Raw genomic sequence first — 20,371 nt, 5'->3', positions numbered from 1 at the left:
CCTAGGCTTTGGGATAGTTAATCGGCCAGTGCCAGAGATCCTGAGGGACGTACTGGGTACATAACTTAAAAGCATGTCTGACATGTATTGGGGTGCACAATCGTGGATTGATTTAAAAACTAGTAGAAGAATTTTAAAATGTAATTCTAAAACTCACAGGCAGCCAGTGCAGAGACCTTAAAACCAGTGTAATGTGTGCTCTCCGTCTGGTCTTGGTCAGTACCTGTGCTGCAGCATTCTGTATGTTTTGCAGTTGACCAATGTCTATCTTGGGTAGACCAGATAGGAGAGCATTACAGTAGTCAAGCCTGCTTGTAATAAAAGCATAGATGAGTCGATCAGCCTGAGAAAAGGCCGCACCTTGGCAATGTTCCTCAGGTGGTAAAAAGCTATTTTGGTCACATTCCTATTGTGTGATTTGAAGTTGAGTTCAGAATCTTAAACAACGGCTAGGTTTTTTACCTGGTGTTTTGTCTTTATTTCCCGTGAATTAAAATGTGCGGCTAGATTCTCTCCTTTAACTCCAACGGCAAGCACCTTGGTCTTGTCTTGATTTTGCTGGAGGAAGTTGTGAGCCATCCAAGCATTTAAATCTCTAATACGGTCTAATAATAGTTGTGTATAGTCTGCATAGCAGTGAAAATCAATGATGTGCTTAAGCCACATATGACCTGTATTTTTTTCTGAGTTATATTCACCAAGGGTGACAAACTCTTGACCGGTTAAATGGGTCCTAAACCAATTAAGAACTGTACCGGAGATGCCAACCCACCTCTCCAGTCTGTCCAGAAGGATATCATGGTCAACAGTGTCAAATGCAGCACTTAAATCTATGAGTTCAAGGACAGACAGCTGTTTGGCATCTGTGTTGGCTCTAAGGTCATTTACCACTTTAACTAAGGTGGTCTCTGTGCTCTGGTGGGCACAAAAAACAGATAGGAATAAATACATTTAAAATACAGCTGGAACTTAAACAAAAAATACAGCTGGCACTTAAACAATCATTTTAGCTTTTTGAACACCAGTTTCTCCAGAATTTTGCTTAAGAATGGAAGGTTGGAGATTGGCTTAAAATTGCTAAGAGCTGAAGAATATAGATTACTTTTCTTCAAAAGGGGTTTCACCATAGCAGTTTTTAACGCAGTGGGGAAAGTGCCTGTGAACAGGGAGTGATTAACAAGAGCTTGCACTACTTCAGATATGCAATTAAAAACTTTTTTTCTGAAGAAGGTGGTGGGGATAGGATCGAGAAGGCAGGTAGAAGGCTTAAGTTGTCGTATCACTTTCCTGATCATGTCTGTGTCAACCAGGGAAAATACAACGATGAAAATAAAATGCCTTTTATGAGATTGTGCATTAGCCTACCACACAAACTTCTCACCAGGGCTTGCTTGACTTATACCCAGCCTAATGTTGGTTATCTTATCTCTGAAATATGCAGCGAACTCATCACAATTAGATGGGGAGGAAAGTTCACAGGCTTGCGGTGGTAGGATTTATCAGGCCATCAATGGTCGAGAAGAGCAGTCTCGAATTATTCTGATTTAATAGTGATCCATTTAAAAAAATGAGTCTCTGCCTTTCTAATTGCTTTGGTATATATGCCAAGTTGCTCTTTCAGAATATCATAATGGACCTGCAACTTTGATTTTCTCCACTTGCGCTCATGCCTTTCTGCAATTTCTCTTTATTTTCCTCACTCATCCAATTTGGTTGGTTTGTTGTTAGTTCTACCTTTTTGTTATAAAAAAAAAAAAAGGAAAACAGGAAATTATAAATGGGTAATTCCAGCATTATGAATGTAACATTTACACACACACAATCGCAAATGAAATATCTCACAGAATGGACAAACAAAACAGAAATGAAACTTTTTTGATGTTTGTCTACAGTACCCCTTTGGGGGCGCTTATACCAAAAAATGCTGACTTCTAAATATTGGCATGTTGCAGAAAAAAGCAAATAATGAGCATTATGGGTATGACATGAAATGGACAAGATGTTTATGGAGACCAAACATGCTAGAAAAAGTCGGAATGTGTCAGTCTTAGGTTTAAAACATGCATAGCCTTTCTGAAGGAAAGGCTTGGCTGAACACAAAAACAATCATTTAAAAAAGATTGGCATCTTGAATTATTACTTTGAGGGGAAAACTATCATAACGGAGAGTCCATTATGGTTGTGACAGTCTGAAACAGAGTCAAATTGGCCGTTTAAAAAAAATATATATAGGATTTATATGATCTTCAATAAATATAGTACCTAACATCAGATTTGCACCATAATTCTTAATAACAATGAGTAAGACATGAGGAATCCAATAAAATGATCAAAAGCCTGGTAGTTATTGGGTTATTTGTCCCGTTAAAGCACGTTTTTGAGAGAGAGAGACTCTTCAATCATGTAATTCTGACAACATAAAAAATATTCTTAGAATAGCCTAATTGACATGATCTCCCCTGAAAACGCAACATTTTAGCCTTTATGAATAAACATGTCTTAGTTAGCTAGCTACTTTGCTCTGAAGTTGCCCACCGTAGCCATTTGATCCCTGGTTCATTGATTGAGGAAATTATTTTATCAACCCTGTAGTGTATATACTGTATGATAAACACTACAGGGTTTATAAAATAATGAAGTGTCTTTATGGTGGTCTTTGTGATTTGTAAATTGATAGGAAACAACGGTTCTCTCATTAGGCCTACATTTTGTAGTATTCATACACTATCAGACTGTAGACATTGGAAACGATAGCTTTTTGGCTGCCACATCAATACATGACAAACAAAAACAAGGATGGAAGTGTCGGTCTTTGCTGTTTTTCGACACATTTTGCTTTGGCTTATGCCGTGTTCTTATGCTATCTGAGTGACTCAAACATTATATAACAATCAATGATGTCCACATGACATTTTGAATTTTTGATTCTCCCTGATATTCTTTTTTGGGGGGGGGGGTTTCGAAGACGATCTTATGAATATATAGCTCCATTATCTTTTCTACGTGCTTTATATCTGGTTTTGCCCTCTGCTGCTAAATGACTATAGGGGTAACGGTGCACATCAAATGTTTGAACTGCAGGTAGGCTAGATGTTGACTACATGGTGACCATTGTACACTGATCAAACAAATGTACGGACTGAATACAGATTAAAGATGACCTTACATGCACTGTACAGAGCTGAAGCAAGAGTCATCATTATGTCATTAAACCAGCATGACCTTTTACTGTCATGGAGAACAAAAGTGGACTTTTCCAGATTTTTTTCTCACCACTTTGATCTAAATATGATATGCCCTATAGGTTCGGCTATATTATTGTTGAGATTGAAGTGGATTGATTGTGAGGTGATTTCTCTGCCGTTCTGATGTCTGTCTTTTAAGGATTTTTCTGCAGCTGCTACCATTGTCTCACCTCCTTAAATTAGGTTTTTCAGCAACAAACATCAGTCCAAAAATAATATTTAGATCTCAGTAGCTAAGCTTAGTGAATCACTAAAAGCTTTGTTTCAGTCGGTTGGCCCACTTATATCTCGAGTGCATTCGGAAAGTATTCAGACCCCTTCTGTTTTTCCACATTTTGTTACGTTACAGCCTTATTCTAAAATATATTGAGATTTTTATTTATTTTAATTGATCTACACACAATACTCCATAATAACAAAACGAAAACAGGTGTTTTTAGATATTTTAGCAAATTTATAAGAAATTAAAAACATTTTATTTAAGTATTCAGACTCTTTGCAGTGAGACTCAAAATTTAACCAAGGTGCATCCTGTTTACATTTATCACCCTTGATGTTATACAACTTGATTGGAGTCCACCTGTGGTAAATTCAACTGTTTGGACATGATTTACAAGGGCACACTCCTGTCTATATAAGGTCCGAGACAGAATTGTGTCGAGGCACAGATCTGGGGAAGGGTACCAAAAAATTTGCAGCATTGAAGGTCCCCAGGAACACAGTGGCCTTCATCATTCTTCAATGGAAGAAGTTTGGAAACACCAAGAGTCTTCCTAGAGCCACCCGGCCAAACTGAGCAATCGGGAGAAAAGGACTTTGGTCAGGGAGGTAACCAAAAACCTGATGGGCACTCTGACAGAGCTCCAGAGTTCCTCTGTGGATGTGGGAGAACCTTCCAGGCCTCATCTTCAGTTTCACTTTCCAACCTTGTTGAGGATGGCTTGTTGTCAGGCTCAAAAAGCCTAATTTGCCAGGATTGCCTCCAAGTTTTCAACCCTTGTATTGGTCTGCCTGTTGCGTGCTTTGGTGTGTGTGTTCCCAAACAAGGACCAGTTGCGCTCTGAGGCGGCTGATGTTGGTGCGATTTGGAGGATGATGAGGCAACAGGGGAAAGAGAATCAGATCCACGAAGTCCCTTCCACCAGGTGGCTGAAGAGATATGTTGGTACGACTGCCATATTGCATCTCCATCCCAAAGCCCTTGCTTGGAAGTGTACTTCGTCAGACTGCCAAGAACCTTGCCCTCATCCAGGCCAAGGTGGCGAGACACGGTAGTGATGACACCATAGGCCTTGTTGATCTCTGCACCAGACAGGATGCTCTTGCCAGCATATTTGAGGTCCAACATGTACGCTGCGGCGTGTATGGGCTTCAGGTAAAAGTACTAACATCAAAAAGCGTATTTCAGAATTGCAGTTTTCTCTGCTTGCAGCGGTAGTGAAGTGGGCAGGGCAGTACGGATTTCTTCTTACATCTGCAAGCAGAGTCTGAACATCAGACAGGATGGCATTGTCTCCCTCAATCCGTGCAATGGCTACTGCTATAGGTTTCAGGAGTTTCAGGCTGCTTACCACTCTCCCAAAATACATCAACCAAGAGGAACCTCTTGATGTGGCTGTTCATATCGGCAGACTGATATGGCCATTTCTTGGAGAGACTCCTTCCCCTCCAGGAGAGTGTCAAACATGACAACACCACCCCAATGGGTGTTGCTGGGCAGTTTCAATGTTGTGCTCTTCAGCTTCAATGTTGTGCTCTTATTCTTCTCACTTTGCTTGGTGAGGTAGATTGCTGCTATAAATTGATGACCCTTCACATACCTAACCATTTCCTTGGCTCTCTTGTAGTGTTTCCATTGTTTTAAATGATGTCAATTTGCCATGATGTCCTTGAGGAGCAGATTCAATGCCTGAGCAGCACAGCCAATCGCTGTGATGTGAGGGTAGGACTCATCCATTTTAGACCAAGCAGCCTTCATGTTTGCAGCATTGTCTGTCACCAGTGCAAATACCTTCTGTGGTCCAAGGTTATGGATGACTGTCTTATGGATGACTGTCTTCAGCTCATCTGCAATGTAGAGACTGGTGTGTCTGTCCCTTGTCTGTGCTCTTGTCGAATACTGGTTGACGGGTAGAGATGATGTAGTTAGTTATTCCTTGCCCACTAACATTCGACCATCCGTCAGAGATGATTGCAATACAGTCTGCTTTCTCTATGATTTGCTTGACCATCACTTGAACTCTGAACTCTGCATCCAGCAAATTAGTAGATAAAGCATGTCTGGTTGGAGGGGTGTATGCTGGGTGAAGAACATTCAGAAATCTCTTCCAATGCTCATTGCCTGTGAGCATCAGAGGTGAACCAGTTGCATATACAGCTCGAGTAAGACGTTCATCAGCATTTTGCTGACTACATTCCTCCATTGAGTCAAAAACACTTCTGATTCCAGGAGGACCATGAGCTGTTGCTGTCGATAAGGTGTCTGATTCATCATTTTCACCTCGAATAGAAGTAGAGGGACTTTTGTTAGAGGTTGCTTGTTGTGAGCACTGAAGGAACTTTATGCAAGTGGCCAGATAATTCTGCATCTTTGTTGCATTTTTCACATGTGATTTGGCACAGTATCTGCAAATGTACACCGCTTTTCCTTCTACATTAGCTGCTGTGAAATGTTTCCACACATCAGATAGTGCACGTGGCATTTTCCTGTAAAGATAAGAATAAAATGAGTAAAAAAATCCCAAATACAATTCCATGTACAGATAAATTGTTAATCAGTTAGATTAAACAACTCCTTTGTAAGAAATGTTTTAAAATGAAACATGTATGGAAACAGGTGAATTAACACTCCTCAGTTAGCAGGCTCAAGCAAGCTAAAACCCACATGGTAGCACAAACTAACTAGCAGAAATTGTTAACAAGTTAGAAATTATTTAAACACACTTTGCTGTAGGCTACTATTTACTAGTTAACAAAAAAACATGTACAGTGGGGAGAACAAGTATTTGATACACTGCCGATTTTGCAGGTTTTCCTACTTACAAAGCATGTAGAGGTCTGTAATTTTTATCATAGGTACACTTCAACTGTGAGAGACGGAATCTAAAACAAAAATCCAGAAAATCACATTGTATGATTTTTAAGTAATTAATTTGCATTTTATTGCATGACATAAGTATTTGATCACCTACCAACCAGTAAGAATTCCGGCTCTCACAGACCTGTTAGTTTTTCTTTAAGAAGCCCTCCTGTTCTCCACTCATTACCTGTATTAACTGCACCTGTTTGAACTCGTTACCTGTATAAAAGACACCTGTCCACACACTCAATCAAACAGACTCCAACCTCTCCACAATGGCCAAGACCAGAGAGCTGTATAAGGACATCAGGGATAAAATTGTAGACATGCAACAGGCTGGGATGGGCTACAGGACAATAGGCAAGCAGCTTGGTGAGAAGGCAACAACTGTTGGCGCAATTATTTGAAAATGGAAGAAGTTCAAGATGACGGTCAATCACCCTCGGTCTGGGGCTCCATGCAAGATCTCACCTCGTGGGGCATCAATGATCATGAGGAAGGTGAGTTATCAGCCCAGAACTACACGGCAGGACCTGGTCAATGACCTGAAGAGAGCTGGGACCACAGTCTCAAAGAAAACCATTAGTAACACACTACACCGTCATGGATTAAAATCCTGCAGCGCACACAAGGTCCCCCTGCTCAAGCAGGCGCATGTCCAGGCCCGTCTGAAGTTTGCCAATGACCATCTGGATGATCCAGAGGAGGAATGGGAGAAGGTCATGTGGTCTGATGATTCAAAAATAGAGCTTTTTGGTCTAAACTCCACTCGCCGTGTTTGGAGGAAGAAGAAGGATGAGTACAACCCCAAGAACACCATCCCAACCGTGAAGCATGGAGGTGGAAACATCATTCTTTGGGGATGCTTTTCTGCAAAGGGGACAGGACGACTGCACCGTATTGAGGGGAGGATGGATGGGGCCATGTATTGCGAGATCTTAGCCAACAACCTCCTTCCCTCAGTAAGAGCATTGATGATGGGTCGTGGCTGGGTCTTCCAGCATGACAACGACCCGAAACACACAGCCAGGGCAACTAAGGAGTGGCTCCGTAAGAAGTATCTCAAGGTCCTGGAGTGGCCTAGCCAGTCTCCAGACCTGAACCCAATAGAAAATCTTTGGAGGGAGCTGAAAGTCCGTATTGCCCAGCGACAGCCCCGAAACCTGAAGGATCTGGAGAAGGTCTGTATGGAGGAGTGGGCCAAAATCCCTGCTGCAGTGTGTGCAAACCTGGTCAAGAACTACAGGAAACGTATGATCTCTGTAATTGCAAACAAAGGTTTCTGTACCAAATATTAAGATCTGCTTTTCTTATGTATCAAATACTTATGTCATGCAATAAAATGCAAATTAATTACTTAAAAATCATACAATGTGATTTTCTGGATTTTTGTTTTAGATTCCGTCTCTCATAGTTGAAGTGTACCCATGATAGAAATTACAGACCTCTACATGCTTTGTAAGTCGGAAAACCTGCAAAATCGGCAGTGTATCAAATACTTGTTCTCCCCACTGTATATCATATATAAAATATATTCACCCCACCCAGTATTGTAATCAAAACATACCAGAAAGCACGTGGTCCTTGACTCAGACAGTGTAGGTGTGTGGCCTCAATAGCATCTCATTAGTGTGCAAGAGCTTGAGAATCAGCTGTACATGTGATGGAATAGTGCACTGCACATGTGATGGAAGAATCCACTGTGCATGCAGAGGGCTGCAATTCCATTGAATTGGGGATAGTTTAACCAAAATATGCCACAAGACCTAGAATTGCCTATCCCACAAAAAAGGTTCACTGTTATACGCTAACTTTTTTATAAATTTAAGCAACATTCCCCAAATTCCCAGGCTTAACTTCACATGGAAATTTACCGGAAGTTTTCCGACCCTTTGCAACCCTAATCATGAATATAGTCACAGGTAAATGGGTTGACTGGCCCTCTGCTTTGTGTGGTGCTGCGTTGCCGTGCAGTAGTAACTTAGAGGATGCATCAGTTTTATGAATTGCTCAGATTCCTTGTGTGTAATGTATTAGTATTTCATCGTGATTTTATCTACCTCTTGTGTTTTTCTAGCACACAATTTCACACTCATCCTGTTGTAAAACCAACCCTAACCCAATGTTATGTCAATTTATTTACATTTCTGTCTTGAGTCAGCTGAATGTTCCTGGAAATTACTAAGTAATACAATGCACTACAACTATGCAGCTACTGATGTGTCTTCTCTTCTCTTTTTATCCTCCTCTATTTTCACGCTCTCTTCTCCTCTCCCTCTCTTCTCCCCTTCTATTTTCTCTCTCCTATCTCCCCCAGTCTGTCAGAGTAAGGATATCCGTAACAACGTGACCAACCTGCAGTTATTAGAGAACTGCACAGTAATTGAGGGCCACTTGAAGATCCTCCTCATGTTCAAGGCCAAGCCTGAGCACTTCAGGGGCCTCAGCTACCCCAAGCTGACCGTTGTCACCGACTTCCTCCTCCTGTTTAGGGTCTACGGTCTAGAGTCCCTCAGCGATCTGTTCCCCAACCTGACGGTGATCCGAGGCAACAACCTGTTTTTCAACTACGCCCTGGTTCTGTTTGAGATGGTGGACCTTAAGGAGCTGGGGCTCCAGAGCCTCATGAACATCACCCGGGGAGCCGTGAGGGTGGAGAAGAACCCGGACCTCTGCTACCTCTCCACCCTAGACTGGTCCAAGATCCTGGACACAGTGGAGGACAATTACATCGTGGCCAATAAGAATGACCGGGAGTGTGGGGATGTGTGTCCAGGCACGGCCTATGGGAAGACCACCTGTCCTCAGACTACCATCAATGGACACTTTGGAGAGCGCTGCTGGACTCAGAACCACTGCCAGAGAAGTAAGTGGCCTTTTTCGATACTCCCAAGTATTTCTGAAAGAATGGTAAAGAACACACAAAAAAGAGTACTGTATATAAATGATTATCTCAAACATTGGTAGCCCACACGTTTTCTTTGGTAGTTTCCTGATACAGCTGATATGTTCAGTAGGCATATGAGAATATATGAAGGTCCAGGCCTAATTGCTTGGCATTTTTATCTAATTTCATTTGTTACCTATGCCAACTTGACAATTTAGATAAGGTTATGATGTTAAATATAGAAGAACTTCAGCTCTGCCTGGATGTCACTTTTCCTGTAGGTCATTTCACCTCATGCTAGCAGGAATTCTCCAGAGCTCTCAGTTTGGCTGTCTTTCTGTTGTAAAAGTAGCAGGATGAATGAGAGGGACAGAGATGATGATAACTGTATGGAAAAGAGATTTCCTCCCCAATCAATTCAGATGAATGATGCTTTTGCACAGATGGCATTTGAAATGATTATCATAATAGAGGGATTGTTGTTCTTTCTATATTACGTCACGGGCCATGCCTACTCCCCTTTAGATTTTTAATTCATTGACTGGAGCATGTAGGGAATGTTTTTTTGTAATTATAGAAGGAGAGAGACTAGGCTGGCCTCATGTACAATTCAAAGTTCTCACAGACAAGCAGGCCGACAATATAATTGGAAAGAGAAAATGTATTTGCTGGGAGAGGAGAGAGCGCGTAAGAGGTGGGGGGCAGAGAGCTAATGGTGAAAGGTGCAGTGTGTGCCAATACAGATCGTACTGCACACTCCCTTCCTGTCATCCCCTCTCTGTTCTGTATGTGTGATGGATCTGTGTGTGTTTCTGTATTTGAATCAGTTCATGTGAAGTGTCTGTGTGTATGTTAGGGCTGGGCGATATTTCATGGTAATTTGATCAATTAAAATGTATGATTTAGCGCGAAATTCCAAAAGCCTGGATCGCAAGAATCTATTATTATTATTACATCTTTTTTATGAGCATTTGTCCGCTTGTTCTCATTTGGTCTTTTTGGTCTCGTCTCCTTCGCTCCTTCTGTGCTGTGGGCACCTTCCCACTCATACACCAAGCCCCGGCCACTCACAACAACACAGATGAAAGATCACTTTTTCCTCTCTGACAACAAGCAGTTTCAATTCGTTATTTGCATTTTATGGTTGGTCCAACAGTTGTCTTGAGTCAGCTGAATGTTCCATATGGACACCGAAACACATTGAGACATTATTTTACTGTAGTAGAGGAGAACATAACCTTTCTAACTATACCCTATTTATCAATGAACATTTGTTTCTGGAAAATGAATGCTCAGTTTCTGTCACGTGTGGCACCATGTGCCACTAGCAGCATTTTAGCTACAGTCTTATGTGCTAGATGTCTTGTCTGTGTTTTATGAATGTGCAATGAGCATAAAAATAAGCAGTTATATAAGGAATTGGCAACTCATTCGGAGAAATAAGCATCTTTTCCAGGTAGGCCACTTGATTTAAAACTTCTTATGGCTGAGATCCCGTTAACGGGATCGACTTGACAACAGCCAGTGAAAGTGCAGGGCGCCAAATTCAAACAACAAATCTCATAATTAAACTTCCTCAAACATACAAGTATTTTACACCATTTTAAAGATAAACTTGTTGTTAATCCCACCACAGTGTCCGATTTCAAAAAGGCTTTACGACGAAAGCACACCATCTGATTATGTTAGGTCAGTGCCTAGTCACAGAAAAACACAGCCATTTCTACAAAAAGCAGAAATAGAGAAAATGAATCACTAACCTTTGATGATCTTCATCAGATGACACTCATAGAACTTCATGTTACACAATACATGTATGTTTTGTTCGATAAAGTTCATATTTATATCCCAAAATCTGAGTTTACATTGGCGCGTTATGTTCAGTAATGTTTTGCCTCCAAAACATCCGGTGATTTTGCAGAGCCACATCAATTTACAGAAATACTCATCATAAATGTTGATGAAAATACAAGTGTTATACATAGGATTAAAGATATACTTCTCCTTAATGCAACCGCTGTGTCAGATTCAAAAAAAGCTTTACGGCGAAAGCACACCATGCGATAATCTGAGTATAGCGCTCAGCCACCAAAACAAGCCATACAGATACCCGCCAAGTTGTGGAGTCAACAAAAGTCAGAAATAGCGTTATAAATATTCACTTACCTTTGATCTTCATTGGGATGCACTCCCAGGAATCCCAGTTCCACAATAAATGTTTGTTTTGTTCGATAAAGTTCATCTTTATGTCCAAATACCTCCTTTTGGTCGCTTGCTTAGTTCACTAATCCAAATGCAAAGCGTGGGCACTAAGTCCAGACTAAAAGTTTTTTTTTAAGTTCCGTTAAAGTTCGTAGAAACATGTCAAACGATGTATATAATCAATCTTTAGGATGTTTTTAACAAATCTTCAATAATATTCCAACCGGACAATTCCGTTGCCATTAGAAAGGAAAGCGAACGACCGTCGCGCTCACGGATACGAGCGAGACTAAACTAAAGGCTTTCAGCTGAGCCACTTGCTTTGAGTGGTCTTATTCGCTCCTCTTTCACAATAGAAGCCTGAAACAACTTTCTAAAGACTGTTGACATCTACTGGAAACCTTAGGAAGTGCAATCTGACCCCATTTACACTGGATATTGGATAGGCAATCACTTGAAAAACTACAAACCTTAGATTTCCCACTTCCGGGTTGGATTTTTCTCAGGTTTTCACCTGCCATATGAGTTCTGTTATACCCATAGACATCATTCAAACAGTTTTAGAAACTTCAGAGTGTTTTCTATCCAAGTCTACTAATATGCATATCCTAGGATCTGGACCTGAGTAGCAGGCAGTTTACTCTGGGCACGCTTTTCATCCGAACGTGAAAATAGCGCCCCCCCCCCCGCCATAAGATGTTAAATGGTGGATAGGCTTTCATTGGAAAAACAGCCATTTCAAAGTAGTGGCACTTGCTGGATGGATTTTCCTCAGGTTTTTGCCTGCCATTTCAGGTCTGTTATACTCACAGACATTATTTTAACAGTTTTAGAAACTTCAGAGTGTTTTCTATCCAAATCTACCAATTATTATATGCATATCCTAGCTTCTGGGCCTGAGTAGCAGGCAGTTTACTTTGGGCATGCTTTTCATCCGGAGGTGAAAATAGTGCCCCCTACCCTAATGAAGTTAATGACCAAAGGCTCGTATTTCTGTGTTTATTATAATTAAGTCATTTATTTGATAGAGCAGTCTGAATAAGCGGTGGTAGGTAGCAGCAGGCTCGTAAGCATTCATTCAAACTTTACTGTGTTTGCCAGCAGCTCTTAGCAATACTTGAGTCACAGTGCTGTTTAGGACTTCAAGCCTATCCACTATTGAGATTAGGCTGGCAACACTAAAGTCCCTATTAGAATATCCAATAGTCAAAGGTATATGAAATACAAATGGTGTAGAGAAATAGTTGACGCGTTATAATTCCTATAATAACCACAACCTAAAACTTAACTGGGAATATTGAACCACCATCTTTCATATGTTCTGAGCAAGGAACTTAAACGTTAGCTTTTTTACATGGCACATATTGCACTTTTATTTTCTTCTCCGACACTGTGTTTTTGCATTATTTAAACCAAATTGTGCATGTTTCATTATTTATTTGACACTAAATAGATGTTATTTATGTATTATATGCAGTTAAAAATATTTTATTTTATTTTTATTTCACCTTTATTTAACCAGGTAGGCAAGTTGAGAACACGTTTTCATTTACAATTGCGACCTGGCCAAGATAAAGCAAAGCAGTTGGACACATACAAGAACACAGTTACATATGGAGTAAAACAAACATACAGTCAATAATACAGTAGAAAAATAAGTCTATATACAATGTGAGCAAGTGAGGTGAGATAAGGGAGGTAAAGGCAAAAAAAGGCCATGGTGGCGAAGTAAATACAATATAGCAAGTAAAACATTGGAATGGTTGATTTGCAGTGGAAGAATGTGCAAAGTAGAGATAGAAATAATGGGGTGCAAAGGAGCAAAATAAATACAGTAGGGAAAGAGGTAGTTGTTTGGGCTAAATTATAGATGGGCTATGTACAGGTGCAGTAATCTATGAGCTGCTCTGACAGCTGGTGCTTAAAGCTAGTGAGGGAGATAAGTGTTTCCAGTTTCAGAGATTTTTGTAGTTCGTTCCAGTCATTGGCAGCAGAGAACTGAAGGAGAGGCGGCCAAAGGAAGACTTGGTTTTGGGGGTGACCAGAGAGATATACCTGCTGGAGCGTGTGCTACAGGTGGGTGCTGCTATGGTGACCAGCGAGCTAAGGGGGGACTTTACCTAGCAGGGTCTTGTAGATGACCTGGAGCCAGTGGGTTTGGCGACGAGTATGAAGCGAGGGCCAGCCAACGAGAGTGTACAGGTCGCAGTGGTGGGTAGTTTATGGGGCTTTGGTGACAAAACGGATGGCACTGTGATAGACTGCATCCAATTTATTGAGTAGGGTATTGGAGGCTATTTTGTAAATGACATCACCGAAGTCGAGGATTGGTAGGATGGTCAGTTTTACAAGGGTATGTTTGGCAGCATGAGTGAAGGATGCATTGTTGCGGAATAGGAAGCCAATTCTAGATTTTACTTTGGATTGGAGATGTTTGATGTGAGTCTGGAAGGAGAGTTTACAGTCTAACCAGACACCAAAATAAAAGGGTTCATTGTTCATTCAGTAATGTTGTAATTGTCATTGTTACAAATATATTTAAAAAATGGCAGATTTTATCGGTATCAGCTTTTTTTTGTCCAATAATCAGTATCGACGTTGAAAAATGATAATCGGTCGACCTCTACTACAAAGTATTGACTTTGGGGGGTGAATAGTTATCCACGCTCAAGTTTTTTTTTTTTTTTGGTCTTGTTTGTTTCACAAGAAAACAACATATTTTGCATCTTCAAAGTGGTAGGCATGTTGTGTAAATCAAATGATACACACCCTCTAAAAATCTATTTTAATTCAAGGTTGTAAGGCAACAAAATAGGAAAAATGACAAGGGGGGTGAATAGTTTCACAAGCCACTGTAGTATTGAAAAAATTGGCACACCGTTCAACAATACTCTCTACCATTCTTTCTTTGATTTTATTATTCCATCTAGGTATGTGAGATTGTGTGTAGAATGAACACTATAATCTAATTGGTCTAAGTCAATCAGAACTATGAATGATAGCCTATACTTAGCTTTGAAATATTACGTGAAAAAAGCTAGCAAAATCAAAAGTTATGACCTTACTCTCCAGAGAGAAGATTTGATTTACTATAGAGCAACATGTGGTCCGCGGACAACCGCACTTTTTTTGGTAGATATATATATTTTTTTTTACTCCAGAATTAGTTGGGAGTATTAATGGTATTATAAGCAATTGTTTATTACTTTTCACAATGCAAATAGTTAATAATAATAATAGGCCTTTTATTTGTTACATTCACTGCTTAAATGGACTAAATTTGACTACAAAGATATTTTATGTTTGAAAAATTCTGCGACTCCGTGAATGGTGGTCCTCGAGCTTTTGACGATCCCCAGAACGGAAAAGGTTGGGAATGGCTGCTATAGAGAGAACCTAGCTAGCGTATTGGGTAATTCCACGGTAACAGAATGACGCTGAAACTCAGATTTTAAAATGTACACAAAAAAATATTTGCAAAGTTTAACAAACCATATGCACAAGTACTTCTTAACAATTTCCACTGAAAATGTTACAGAAACACATTCACTTGAACAGTGCAGATGCAAAGTTTGGTAACCGAATGACGGTTTGTGTTTGTGCCATCATTCTGTTACTAAACTTTGCAAGTAAATGTGTTTCTGTAACGTTTTCAGTGGAAATTCGGTCGTCCTTGTGCATAGAGTTGGTTTATTTAACTTTGCAGTCATTGGTTTAAAGTGAAAAATCTGAGCCAGCATCAATCTGTTATCGTGGAATTGCCCTAATGGGTGATAGTGAGAAAGGAGAGGGAGAGTTTGGAGTGAGAGTGGTTTCCTTTGCTGTGGAGAGGGCAGTGGAGCAGGTATGATGGTCCTCTCCCTGTCATGTGATAGGCACTAGTTTAGTCAAGTGGTGTGTGTCAAAGCAGGAGCCAATTTTAGAACATGATGCAATGCTTCTCGCACGTACAGCGAAGTGTGTGTGTCTTTGGGAGAGTGTGCATACTAGTCTTTCAGCCAAGGAGAGGGTGAGAGTTCCCATTCCCCTCCCTTCTATCTACTCATGCGCCATTGCCCAAGTCCCTTCCACCTTTCCTACATTACACCCTCCTCTAGCACTCCAACTGTAAAAGTAATAGACTGGCTTGTATTTGACTTCTGAAAGGCACCTCTTGTGCCTTCGAGGGGGAGAAATGTTATTTACTTGAGTGATTGTGCAATGTACCAACTGTACGCACACACACAAGCAGGCTCTTCCTCTTTCTCCTTTGCTGCTGGGTGCGAGTAGTTTTAATCAGGGCTTAGTGAATGAAGACTTCCACACACATGACATGGAGGAACATTAGATGAAGCATTGAACTGAATGACTGAGTGGGAACTGTGGGATGAGTGATAGTTGTATTGTTTTTACTGTGTTCTGTTCAGTCAGTACACTGCTTGGAATAGAGTAGTGCCTTCGGAAAGTATTCACACCCCTTGACTTTTTCCTCGTTGTGTTACAGCATGAGATGTTGTGTCACTGGCCTACACACAATACCCATTAATGTCAAAGTGGAATTATGTTTTTATTATTGTTTACTAATTCATGTCTTGAGTCAATAAGTATTCAAACCCCTTTGTTATGGCAAGCCTAATTTAAGTATAAGAATACAAATGTGCCTAAGAAGTCACACAATACATTTCTTGGACTCAGTCAGGTTGCAATAATAGTGTTAAACATGATTTTTGAATGACTACCTCATCTCTGTACCCCACACGTACAATTATCTCTAAGGTCCCTAAGTCGAGCAGTGAATTTCAAACACAGATTCTACCATAAAGACCAGGGAGGTTTTCCAATGCCTCAAAAATAAGGGCACCTATTTGTAGATAGGCTTTTTTTTGTTGTTGACCCATGTGACTCACCACCTGGATTCGGTCTTGTGTAGCAAAATGTGAAATGGTGTTTTTAGAGACTGAGAGATACAAAATGGTATGTCATAGGCTGCATTTGAGGAACATTGGGAAATTAATTCTGCTTTGAAAGTTGATCAACTTGTAAACTCACGAGAAAATCGCCTTTTGAATGTTTTGGTATCTAGTGAGGAGCTCTTTGTCTACACCCATTCAGCATCATTCACACCCTCTTAAGCTTTAGACCCACACATCTCGTTTTTCACTCTCGGAGCGCACACTTGATGCTCTGGCTGATGATCTGTTTACCTCTGGATGACATAAACAGCCTAACCAGCAGACATTTACCGACACCGGCCATATTCCAATGGGTGTTGTACACACGTCACGTAATGTTAGCTGACGAGCCAGCCAGCTAACGTTAGCTAGTTAGACAACAATGAACAAAGTGCCAATAATGCCACAATGCTGTGAGCTAACCAACCTGGTTCAATGTTAGCTAGCTAACATTGGGCTCTAACTAGAAACGCAAACAGCTCTGGGAAATGAATAATAACGTTCGCTAGGGAGCCAGCCAGCTAACGTTATCTAGCTAACAGTACACTTTAGCTTAAGACATACACTACCGTTAAAAGTTTGGGGTCACTTAGAAATGTCCTTGTTTTCCAAGAAAACATACAGTTGAAGTCGGAAGTTTTACATACACCTTAGCCAAATACATTTAAACTCAGTTTTCACAATTCCTGACATTTAATCCTAGTAAAAATTCCCTGTCTTAGGTCAGTTAGGATCACCATTTTTATTTTAAGAATGTGAAATGTCAGAATAATAGTAGAGATTTCTTTCATCTTTTATTTCTTTCATCACATTCCCAGTGGGTCAGAAGTTTACATAAACTCAATAAGTATTTGGTGCATTGCCTTTTAATTGTTTAACTTAAGTCAAACATTTTGGATAGCCTTCCACAAGCTTCCCAGAATAAGTTGGGTGAATTTGGCCCATTCCTCCTGACACAGCTGGTGTAACTGAGTTAGGTTTGTAGGCCTCCTTGCTCGCACACACTTTTTCAGTTCTGCCCACAAACATTCTGTAGGATTGAGGTCAGGGCTTTGTGATGGTCACTTCAATACCTTGACTTTTTTGTCCTTAATGTCTCTTGGGTAGGGGGCAGTATTTTCACTTCCGGATGAAAAGCATGCCCAAAGTAAACTGCCTGTTACTCAGGCCCAGAAGCTAGGATATGCATATAATTGGTAGATTTGGATAGAACACTCTAATGTTTCTAAAACTGTTAAAATTATGTCTGAGTATAACAGAACTGATATGGCAGGCGAATCCCCGAGGACAAACCATCCCCCCCAAAATAAATTCAGCCTACCACTGTTTTCAATGGCTGTCACTTTTATTATAAGGCGAAATCCTCCCAGATTGCAATTCCTAGGGCTTCCACTAGATGTCAACACTCTTTAGAAAGAGTTTCGTGCTGGTTTTTGGAAAAATAAGTCAGAAATGGTAGTTTCTCTAGGTGGCTCCCATTTTTGGCTTGTAGTGTTTCCAAGGGAGTGGAAGAGGGCGCATTCTTTGGTATTTTTCTCCGGTAAAGACAATAACGATTCTCCGTCTTAAATTTTATCGTTTATTTACGTATTAGGGTACCTAAGGGTTGATTATAAACATTGTTTGACTTGTTTGGAAAAGTTTATTAGTAACGTTTGGGATTCATTTTGTATGCATTTTGATGGAGGGAAACTGGGTGGATTATTGACTGAAGCGCGCCAGCTAAACGTGAGTTTTTATGGATATAAAGAAGGACATTATCGAACAAAAGGACCATTTGTGATGTTTCTGGGACCTTTTGGAGTGCCAACAGAAGAAGATCATCAAAGGCATTTATTATATCGCTTTTTCTGACTTTCGTGGCGCACCTGCCTGTTTGAAATATGTTTTTCATGCTTTTGTATGCGGGGCGCTGGCCTCTGATAATCGCATGGTGTGCTTTCACCGTAAAGCCATTTTGAAATCTGACACACGAGCTGGACTAACAAGAAGTTAAGCTTTATTTTGATGTATTACACTTGTAATTTTACGAAAGTTTAATATTTGAATCTCGCGCTCTGCAATTTCACCGGATGTTGGCCAGGTGGGACGCTACTGTCCCACCTGCACATAAGAAGTTAATTAAGCCATTTTCCCACAACTTTGGAAGTATGCTCGGAGTCATTGTCCATTTGGAATACCCATTTGCGACCAAGCTTTAACTTCCTGACTGATGTCTTGATGTTGCTTCAATATATCCACATATATTGAATGCCATCTATTTTGGTAAGTTCACCAGTCCCTCCTGCAGCAAAGCACCCCCACAACATGATGCTGCCACCCCCGTACTTCACGGTTGGGATGGTGTTCTTCGGCTTGGAAGCCTCCCCCTTTTTCCTCAATATAATGATGGTCATTATAGCCAAAATGTTATATTTTTATTTCATCAGACCAGAGGACATTTCTCCAAAAGTATGATCTTTGTCCCCATGTGCAGTTGCAAAACGTAGTCTGGCTTTTTTATGGCTTTTTTGGAGCAGTGGCTTCTTCCTTGCTGAGCGGCCTTTTAGGTTTTGTCGATATAGGACTGGTTTTACTGTGGATATAGATACTTTTTCATCTCCTTCCTGAGCGGTATGACGGCTGCGTGGTCCCATGGTGTTTTTTCTTGCGTACAATTGTTTGTACAGATGAACGTGGTACCTTCAGGCGTTAGGAAATTGCTCCCAAGGATGAACCAGACTTGTGGAGGTCTACAATTGTTTTCCTGAGGTCTTTGTCAATTTGTTGATGTAAGCTGAAGAGATTTCACCCCATGCTTCCTGAAGCACCTCCAAGTTGGATTGGCTTGATGGGCACTTCTTACGTACCATGTGATCAAGCTGCTCCCCCAACAGCTCAGTAGGGTTGAGATACGGTGACTGTGCTGGCCACTCCATTATAGACAGAATATCAGCGCACTGCTTCTTCCCTAAATAGTTATTGCATAGTTTGGAGCTGTGCTTTGAGTCATTGTCCTGTTGTAGGAGGGAATTGGCTCCAATTAAGCGCCGTCCACAGGGTATGGCAATGGCGTTGCAAAATGGAGTGATAGCCTTCCTTCTTCAATATCCCTTTTACCCTGTACAAATCTTCCACTTTACCACCTCCAAAGCACCCCCAGACCATCACATTGCCTCCACCATGCTTGACAGATGGCGTCAAGCACTCCAGAATATTTTCATTTTTTCTGCGTCTCACAAATGTTATTCTTTGTGATCCGAACACCTCAAACTTAGATTAGTCTGTCCATAACACTTTTTAACCAATCTTCTAGTGTCTGTGTTCTTTTGCCTGTCTTAATCTTTTATTTTTATTGGCCAGTCTGAGATGTGGCTTTTTTCTTTGCAACTCTGCCTAGAAGGCCAGCATCTCGGAGTCGCCTCTTCACTGTTGACGTTGAGACTGGTGTTTTGTGGGTACTATTTAGTGAAGCTGCCAGTTGAGGACTTGTGAGGCGTCTGTTTCTCAAACTAGACACTAATGTACTTGTCCTCTTGCTCAGTTGTGCACCGGGGCCTCCCACTCCTCTTTCTACTCTGGTTAGGGCCAGTTTGCCCTGTTCTGTGAAAGGAGTAGTACACAGCGTTGTACGAGATCTTCAGTTTCTTGGCAATTTCTCGCATGGAATAGCCTTCATTTCTCAGAACAAAAATAGACTGACTAGTTTCAGAGGAAAGGTATTTGTTTCTGGCCTTTTTGAGCCTGTAATCGAACCGATAAGTGCTGATGCTCCAGATACTCAACTAGTCTAAAGAAGGCCAGTTTTATTGCTTCTTTAATCAGAAAAACAGATTTCAGCTGTGCTAACATAATTGCAAAAGGGTTTTCTAATGATCAATTAGCCTTTTAAAATGATAAACTTGGATTAGCTAACGCAACGTGCTATTGGAACACAGGAGTAATGGTTGCTGATAATGGGCCTCTGGGTAGATTTTCCATTAAAAAATCTGCCGTTTCCAGCTACAATAGTCATTGACAACATTAACAATGTCCACTGTATTTCTGA

The 20,371-nt window shown here is 40.7% G+C and overlaps 1 protein-coding gene across 1 annotated transcript in view; it reads left to right on the top strand.

Moving 5' to 3' along the window:
• LOC139577584 (insulin receptor-like) overlaps positions 1-20,371 on the top strand; it is a 118,114-nt gene that overhangs the window by 37,039 nt on the left and 60,704 nt on the right. Inside the window, exon 2 of the mRNA XM_071404700.1 lies at positions 8,642-9,190. Within this exon, the coding sequence (XP_071260801.1) occupies positions 8,642-9,190 (549 nt within the window). The remainder of the gene's footprint in view (positions 1-8,641; positions 9,191-20,371) is intronic.

This window comes from Salvelinus alpinus, chromosome 6, assembly GCF_045679555.1.
Source record: "Salvelinus alpinus chromosome 6, SLU_Salpinus.1, whole genome shotgun sequence".
NCBI classification, from domain to species: domain Eukaryota; kingdom Metazoa; phylum Chordata; class Actinopteri; order Salmoniformes; family Salmonidae; genus Salvelinus; species Salvelinus alpinus.
The sequence above is the reverse complement of the archived record's forward strand: the minus strand, read 5'-3'. Positions and strand labels throughout refer to the sequence as shown.